Source organism: Myotis brandtii, unplaced genomic scaffold (assembly GCF_000412655.1).
Source record: "Myotis brandtii unplaced genomic scaffold, ASM41265v1 scaffold16, whole genome shotgun sequence".
Lineage (NCBI taxonomy): Eukaryota > Metazoa > Chordata > Mammalia > Chiroptera > Vespertilionidae > Myotis > Myotis brandtii.
In genome coordinates, this window is record NW_005355832.1 from 604503 (window position 1) to 613557 (window position 9055).

The 9055-nt window shown below is 48.6% G+C and overlaps 1 protein-coding gene across 12 annotated transcripts in view; it reads right to left on the reverse strand.

The window, feature by feature from the left end:
• Positions 1-2612: 2612 nt before the first annotated feature.
• The window catches only part of TFAP2B (transcription factor AP-2 beta (activating enhancer binding protein 2 beta)), a 33555-nt gene continuing 27112 nt past the window's right edge, over positions 2613-9055 (reverse strand). For 6 of the 12 annotated variants that reach the window (XM_014536268.1, XM_014536267.1, XM_014536272.1 and 3 more), the window contains 3 exons: positions 7079-7338; positions 5987-6049; positions 2713-4837 (listed from right to left, as the gene is read on the reverse strand). In XM_014536268.1, the coding sequence (XP_014391754.1) occupies positions 5988-6049; positions 7079-7338 (322 nt within the window). In that variant the 3' untranslated portion in view covers positions 2713-4837; position 5987. Of the gene's footprint in view, positions 4838-5986; positions 6050-6147; positions 7339-9055 lie in introns of those variants that run through there. The other 6 variants (XM_005862059.2, XM_005862057.2, XM_005862054.2 and 3 more) reach the window with 3 other exon arrangements.

Here is a 9055-nt window from a genome sequence, read left to right on the forward strand (position 1 = left end):
CAGACCCTGGCGGGGTGTGCGGATCCAGGCGCTCCAGCCCCGTCTCCGCGTGGCCGTCCCTTTTGGAAACGTGCGAGTGCGCCAGGCTGTGACCTGGGGAGGGGCAAAGAGGGCCGCGAGCTGAGAATGTGCACCCGGAGAGACTTGGCACTGACCTCATCCCGAGGCAGCCTGCAGGTTATTTATGAGGTCTGATTTAAAAATAGTGGCTGCCAGGGAAGTGAAAAAGGAGCTCACCCCAAGCTATGAGGGAAGGATGGTTGCAAGAATGCTGTTTATGACGATATAAATCAACGTGGAGCTGGTGATGGGAAATAGGGAGAGAGTGAGTTTGGGAGAGAAACAAGGAAACCAAGTCAAGAAGGAAAAATGAGATTTCCTCCTCTGCCCGGCCCACTCCCGCCATCCCTCCCTTCCCCGGGCGCCCACGGTGCCAGCGGGGAGGCTGGCGAAGGGTGAGCGCGCTCGTCCCCACCAGGGTCTCCCCTAAGTTAAATGAGGCTCGTTAGAGGGCGAGGGAATACATGTAAATAAACAACTTGGAAGATTTATGGGAAGGAGTTCAATTTTATAGGACTGTATTTATAGAGCCAGCGCTGGCTCACTTATAAATAGATTAATGGGAAGCTAAAATTAATGGACTTGTGAGCTGCGCGTTTAATTTCTGAGGCTTCAACATGACGGACAAGCGCCCTGGAAGACCTGGCGCGGGAGGCAGCTTGTGTTGGGGAGTCCAGAGCGCCCTCGAGAAGGGGCAGATCCCATCAGGCCCGCATTTCTCTGGTGGCTCTAAGCTCAGGCCGCCCTGGGTCCCTAAGAAGAGATCCCACGGAGCTGCTATTTGCACATGAAGAAAAAGAACGTGGCCTCATAAAAAAAATAATGGGATCTTCCTCCTAGCATTATTTTTAACCAGGGCCCTTAAGCCGCTAATACCAGCAGGCAGGCCGGCTTTGGGAGAACTGTAAACAGCTCGCCCGCGTGGGCTGCCTCCAGGCAGGCATGGGCAGCAGCCACACTTCTCCCAGGTCACCTAGGGTCCCCTCGCTGGGTCCACTGCTGCAGGTCTTTCTTCGCCCCCTCCGCAGCCGGGTAAGACAGTAACAAAGGGGCTGAGGACCTCAGACAGGCAGCCCAGGGCCGTTCTGTTAGCCAAGGCTGTCTCCGGCTTTCCGACCCTTTCCTTCCCTTCCCAACTTTTCCTTCCAGGTCTTTCCTCTAGATTTTTGTTGTTTTTGTTTGTTTGTTTGTTTTTCCCCCCATATTCAGGGCCCTCAGGATGTTGGGTTTTACCCAGTAAAGGTGATTGTCTCCGATCCTCTCCTTGTCCAGTGGTGATGGGTAGGGGTGAGGGAGGTCTATAATTTACCTGTGGGATAATAGATGGCAGGTCTGTTTCTCCGGAGCTAGAGCTAAACTTTATGTAGAGACATTTGCCATAGGATATGGAAATTACTCACCACCCTCTTTGTGTAATCCCCGTGGTAACCAAACACTCACTCTCCAAAACGCAAATGAAAAGGAAGCTCAATATAATACCGTTGAGCCAGAGACATAGATTTACGCCTATATTCTTTCTAGATGAATGGATTGTATGCCTTCTTTATCACACTTCCCTTGGTTTTCTTTCCTTCCTTCTACTTCCCTTCCTTTGGAGGGGGGTCTTTTCTTTGATTCAATCATGTATAGCTCTAGCCATGATGCACCCCCCTTTTAATTAATAAAGAAGACCTGGAGTGGGAAATCTCACATAAAGCAGATTACATTGCCCCTTCTGTCTTTCCCTATAAGGAAGTCCAACTGGGAATGATAACCTGAAAAACACAAACTTGATACAGGAGGCATTTTATTAAATAACTGAGCACCAACTATATGTGAAGTACTCTCATACCCTGAGCTTATCAAGATTTAACTTTGCCTATTTTCCTCAAATGTATATACATACTGCTTTTTCTGCTTCTAATGATTAGGCAATGTTGATGTTGGAAAGGACCTTAGGAGGCCCACATTTTATAGATAAAGACCTTGAGTTACAAAAAGAAACAGTGACTCCTCCAAACTGTGTAACATCTTGGACGACTTTATTTTCCTAGCCTCGGGGAAGACGCCCAAGCCTTGGGATGGAATACAGATTGAGATGTTTGATCACTGCAGCCCATTAGGACTGGGCTGCAGCCCATTAACCCAAATGAGAAAGGCTCTGGCTTCTCTAAGCCTCTGAGCCTAAGGTAGGAACCAACCTCCGAAGACAGCTCCGCCTTTGGTCCTCTGGGTCAAGGGTCTTTTTCCTCATTTGTTTATGGAGGGCCTTGCACTGCTTATGAGGTCAGGGTTGGGCTCAATCCTGAAGTGAGCCAGTTAGCTCCTCCAGATCCCACATCCCAAGGTTTTGGGGTGCGGCAGCCCATACCTGGCCCTATGGGCATCTCTCATGAACCCTCTCCTTCAAGGAACACTGTGCCAGAACGCTGTACTACTAGCAGTGAGGAGAGGGGCATCATCTTTTATTTGCACCCAGAGCCCCTGTAGGTGCTGAGACATGTCACTAAATGTATGTATTGGGAAGTAAGTTTGACACCTCATTCTGTAAAAGGGCAAAATAAAGCAAGAGATACCATTAACATGAGCTTTTATTGCAACTTGGTTAGAAATAGGAGAAAAGAGTGTCAGTTTGGAATTTTAAAACACCTCTACTGAAAACAAAAGTGTCAGTTTTTCTGAGAAGCGAAATTTATTGTATTTATGATGTAACAAAGACATTGCCTGTGTTTTGGTGAGGGGGGACAAAAACCTCTTGGCTAGGGTTGGAGTGTTCTGTCTGTTAATTTCTGAATTAAACAATTTCCACATTCAAGAAACTGAGGATGAAAACACAACAAAAACACAACGATCTTTTTATTTATGTAAATCAGATCAACACTGGACAATAAACCAATTTCTACCCATTACCATAACAGCTTGTCTATAAAGAACAGAAAAATTCAGATAGGATTCTATCTAGGGTCAAGCGGGTTTTTTGTGTTTTTTTTAACCACCCATTCACAGAGGTATAGATTCACAGATAAATAATCCCAAACTACTTGCTCGCCATATTTACACATTCCCATTAAATTAAGCATAAATAAATATATACAAACTTAACATGGACACCCTCCCGCGCCCTTCTCCCGAAGAGTCAACAGATTGAAGTTATGTGGCAAAAACTATGTTAGTGAATTAGAGACCAACTCAGCAGAGGAGTCAATTTTGACCTTTAAAGAATAGTTCTTGTTCCGCTTTTAAAAAGAAAACAAAACTAATTTTGATATATTTTTTTCTTTTCTTCCCCCTCCCCCATAATTTAACATACATCAGCACAGGAGGGAAACCACTGTGTGGGCTCTTGAGGCAACATCAGACGGTTTAAGGTTATTTCCTTTTCCATGTAATGTATTACCCTTCCAGGATATCAGATGTGATGACAAACTCTCTATAAACACTCCAAGGAGGAACAAGTTGCCATTTTAAGTAAGGCTTTGTACCGGAGAGACAGTGTGTAGATAAGTTTGGGGTTTCAGGTTTTCTATTCGACCAACGTTTTCTTAGGATATGAAATAATTGCTCGAGAGAAAGTAGTTTCTGTGGCCAAAGAAAATAAAACAGCCCCCAGTCTCTGAAAAGCCTCTTCGGTTCTTTATGTGGGGGGTGGAGAAAGCTAAGGATGTGGAGCCAGAGAGGGGGAAAGAAAGTTCAAGATAATTGGGGCAGGGCAGGGGTGGGGTACCCTCCGAGTTTGGGGGAGAAGTTCAAGATCACTTTGAGATGGGATGTTCACCCAGAACCAGAACCACTATTTGCGGGGCAGGGGAGGGAAGCGCCCCTGAGACTGACAATTCCTATAGGAAGAGGCAGGTGGATGAGAGAGTGGTCGGGAAATGGTTAGAACCTCCAAAGGAACTTGCAAAGTGGAAAGTGTGAGGGGCCGCGGGCTGCGTCCTGACTGCTCCTTTCTATCTTTAGTGCTTTTGGTTTGGGCCCGAGCATCAGGGAGGAGGCCGGGACCTGATAAAATTGTCTAGAGAGGGTAGGGTGGGGGGAGAGCTGCAACTCACCTGTTTGGTTTGAAAACACAACTCAGAAAAGCTCGCTTTAAAAAAAGGCAAACTCTTGCGTTAATCCTGTTTATTGATTTATGGGCCCGAGGAAACCCAATCTTCTAATAACTCAATTACCAGATAAACATAGCGGGCCTGGCTAAGGAAAGCAAGGGGGCGGGGTGGTACAGGAAAGAAGTGCAAAAGGGCGAGGGGGCCAGGGCTGTCTCCACCCCGGGTTGGGGGCGGAGGAGACTCGCATCCAGCCCTACTGGGTGGGGCGTGGGAGGGACTTGGGAATGAGGGTGCAGGACCACGGAAGCCTGCGCAGCCAAGTAAGACCATTCCTATTCCATCACCTGCTTCTGGAGCCTGAGGATGGAGAGAGTTTTCGTCCTAGCAAAGGTGGGGGAAACTCCGGTTCCCTGGACAGTTCTAGGCCACTCGCCGCCCTCCAGGAGCAGGCGCCCGGGGTGGCCGCTGGGAGCAAAGCGCCTAGGCGGTGCTGAGACCCCTCCCCGCCTGCAGCCCCCAGGACGCCTCCCCATTACCTACTGGAGAGTGGGGCTATCTCGGTCGCCTTAGCCCTTAAGATGAGACCGAGAGCGGGAAGGGCCCAGGCGGCCCGCGGCCCCTCCAGCGGCTGATTCTATGTCCTCAACACGACTGGGCGCGAGTGGCCCACGCGCTCTCAGGACCTGCACAGTAAGAGCAAGGCGCGTCCATCGCGTCTCTCGCACGTCACACGCGTGGGGCGCGTTGCCCTGCAAGGAAAGGAGACGATGGTTTTCAGTGTGGTTTCTCCTGGCCTTTGGCAATCAGAATACATCTAATACCAGCGGCCAGGCCCTCGGACCAAGGCACAGGCTTCTGAGCTGGGGAGAGATGGAGTGTCTACATAACTCTCCCTAAGGTCTAGTTCCCGGCCTTGGTACTCCTTCCACTCTTCTAGGGCTGAGCCCCCGAAGGAGCTGGCAGTGTCACATTAACCCTTGCTTGGGCCCTCCTGGTGACCTGAAACCAGCTCCCTAACTCCCTCCCCCATAAAAAATGTCTGCACAAAGCTCTCAGCAGCTTCCTAAACCCAGCCCTTCAACCTTCCGAGGCCAAGACCCACCCTGGCGGCAGAACTGAGCGTCCCAGAGGGTCCTAACTGGAAACCCCTTTATCTTCAAGGAATATTGCAAAGGACCTAAAGTCTACTTTGTATAAAGAGGTGTCTGTATGGATACTAAATTCAGAGAACTACCTCACCCACCCCTCTCCAGGGGACTTCCCACCGCTTTTGGGAGGGTGGGGACAATGGGATCCAGATCTTATGTCAAGATAATGCATAGATAAAACTCAAGAAAGGAGAGGGGCTGCCAGGAGAGAGAGATCTTAAATGCATGAAACTGTATCCACTGGGAATAGCCCCAGTACTGTATATCCAGACGGTGAAATTCAAAGCTGAAATACATCTCCTTTCACTTTGCATTATTTTAGCATCATATACCAAAACAAGTGCACGCCTGGGAGAGGGAGAGTGCCTCATTCATAAAGCATCTTGTAAGAAAGCAATTGTTGCTGAAACATGGGAGCTTGCCCCCCCTCTCTGCCCCACGACATTCCCAACGCTGCAGTCGCCAAAGAGCCCAAGGAAATAGAGCCCATTTTAAAGGCAGGGCAGTACTGTTAAAATAGGGGGCTCCAAGAACCTTTACTCCTCTCCCCTAACATTCGTTTTGCAGTTCAGCCGTTCCACAGGATTCCGCAATGAGGTATCTGTTAGCAACTAGACTCAGAGCTGCTTCCATCTCTTATTGGCCACTTTCTAAATTATTCCCTTTGAGCTTCTTTAAAGAAGTGCCCCTGCAGAATCCTGACACACAGGCTTTGATTAAAAAGGGATCGGATTTTTTTTTTCTCTGTACCTTATAGATTGTGTAGGAAGCCCCAGTCCTCTTTGAAGAAGCTCATAAACCATGCGGGCAAAGCTTTGGAAAACAGAAGAGAATGAAATGGTACATACCCCTCCGAAGGAATTACATACTAATCAACGCATTCATATTGTGGTGTGGGTTTTTTTTTTTACTATTATTCTTAAAATTGGTAGATGACACAAATATAACAAATGCAAGATTCTCTGTATGCCGATGCTGGCAAGGCTGGGAACTAGTAACATTTCTGAAAAGAACTGATGATGAGTCTGAATCAACCTATTGGTCCGGATTTGGCTCAGGGCGGGTACCAGAAGCTGCAGCCACCGCCGCCTGCATCTCCGATGGCCTCCCACCCCGCCCGCCCTCGCCCTCCCTAAGTAGGCAAGCGGCTGGCCCCGGTGAGTTTGAAACGCGGGGCGGGGCAGGGGGGCCGAGGGGCCTGAAACACAATGCAAAAGGCCTAACCACACTCTCCTTCATCCCGGCAGACTCCCGTGACAGCTCGAGGGAGGGAGGGAGGGAGGGCAGAATAGAAAAGGGTAGTTGGGAGAAGGGCGAGGTGAGGGGGGAAGGGCGGGGACTCGCGAGACAGTTTCCTAAAAATATATCAAAAATTAAAAAGTTCGTGCGATTCAGTCAACCAGCTGTCAAAGCACTGACACCAACAGTTTCTCCGATTTTCTTCCAATAAGTTAGCGTTTTCTCATGTTTAGTCTTATGTTTATTTTTCCAAAGGGGGTGGGGGGGAAAACATGGTTTTCTTTTATTATCAGTATGACTAAGCTCGAAAAGAACCGAAGTGGAAAATCCGGACGGTTGTCTCCAAGTGTATCTTGCAATAGACACTGAGAACCGATACTGTTGCTCCGTGGTACGCCTCAGTTTTTAAGTTACTTAGCTGTTCTGTTTTAATTTTGATTGCATATGTATTCTACCTAATATAATTCTTCCAAAGCCAATCCAGTATTTTAAAGCTAAAATTAATTTTTTTCCTGTTTTCCTTTTGTATTTAAAACATTTTTTTCCTTTTTTTTTTAATTTTTCATTTCCTGTGTTTCTCCTCCTTGTCGCCAGTTTTACTACCTGGGCCTTCCCCAGACGTGTGCCTGTTAGTGGCGGTGTTGTTCAAGAACATCTTGTCCATGCCTTTGAGCGCCTCGGTGAGATAGTTCTGCAGGGCCGTGAGCGCCGCGCAAATGGCCGGGGCGCCGAAGCCGTGCGTGATGAGGCTGAAGTGCGTGAGGCAGCTCTGGATCCCCGGCTCCAGGATGGGGCTGGGCCGGCTGTTCCCAATCGGCGTCCGGTCCTGCGCCAACAGATCTGTAAATTCTTTACAAAGTTGCCTGCAAAGGGGTGGGAGAGGAGCAGGAAAAAAAAAAATCACCCTTCGTGTCGTTGTCATTGACATTAGAAAGGAGATGCTCACACAAGCCCAGAGGCGCCCGGTCACCGTAGAGCCAGCCGGGGAGCGAGGCTAATGTGAGCGATTCCGCTCTGTTTCCTTTCCCAGCGCTCGCCCTTCTAGAGCAGCTGGGACTGGAAGGAAAGCGGGGGTGGCGAGAGTATACACCCCTTGCATCCCACCGCCTATCCTCCCCCCACCCCCTCCCTCAGTCTTTTTTTTTTTTCCCCTTCGTTCCAGGACTGCATAACTGCTTTGAGAAATCTGCTAGGCTTTAGCGATTGATTTTGAATATTCAGCCATTTTTAGCTCTCACCTGGCTGTTTTTTTAAAAACCCTTCCCCCCTCCTTCCCTCCTCCTTCCCCCTGCCTCTCCAACCTCTTGGTTATCAGGCTCAAAAAGCCCTGAAAGATTTCAGCCCCTGGGCCACACGCCTGTCCCTGGCACAGAAGCAGATTGCTGGAGCCTTGCATGGCCCAGGGCAAGCAACTGTTTATTGCAGAAGAGAATGCTGATTCCGTTCAAAGCAAAAATCTGTTTACCTGCAGTATTTGGGAAGGGAGGTATTTTTCCCCCCCCCCCCCTCCTTTTTTTTCTTCTTTCAAGTGTGGGTGACTGAAAACCTTTGTACAACACAATTGTCGTCAATATAAAAGGATTCCGACACTGTTTAAATAAATCCTAAAGGTAGATGGTTAAGACACTGGGAGGGGTAGATTTTTATTTGTTGAAGGTTTTTTCTTTTTATTTCCTCAAGGCACCTACAATTTAGAGGAATCTCCCAGCCTTAAAAACCCTGTGGGCCTCACTACAGATTGAGCTTATTTGAAAAATTTTTCATATAGGAGGTGGGCAGGAGGATTTTAGCCCGGCAGGTCCCATGGCTTGGCTCTGCTGGCAGTCGGAGGCATGGCGCCCAAAGGCCACAGCCTTTTACCCACTGGCAGGCTCATTCCATCAGCCTCATTCCTCCACCATAGCTAGCCGGGGTGGTGAGAAATGAAAAACGACAGAATTCCAGCCCCAGGCCCTCTTGGGATAACCTGCCACCTGGTGACACCTGGCCTGGCCAACAGGTAATGCAGGCAGGTACCTGGAGGCTAATGGGAGTGACCCTTGGGCGTCCCCTCCCAGATTACCCCCAGGAGGAGTAATGGCAAACCTGGGTGGAGAATACCTCCCCCGCCCCACACACACATATGAAAGGTTTTTTGTTTTAGGGCTGGTGGCTAGAGAACACTAACAGACATGCTCTCTCCATCCCCTTTCTTCTAGTTTTTCCATTCAAAATGCACACATACATCCTCACACCAAAGAAGAAACATGTACTAGTTCTGACCTAAATAGGGCCGTTCTTAAACCCGAAGTATCCCAGAAGCATCGTGGGGTTCAAATGAACACCCACTGGTTCCAATTCAGGGGGCTTTGGGCTAGGTCCACACACAAAAATATCTTGATACTATACAGAAAAAAAAAAGGAAAAAATATCTTGATAAAGCTCCCAGATGGTTCTGAGACTCACCCCAGGTTAAGAAGTGCTGGCCTAAGAGAAGCCACAAGGGGGGAAGTTCCAAGCATTCCTTAGGGAGGTGACAGAGTGGTTTGTGGAATCCTGTCATCGAATTTATACGTTTGGTTTTATTCCCCCCCCGCCCCA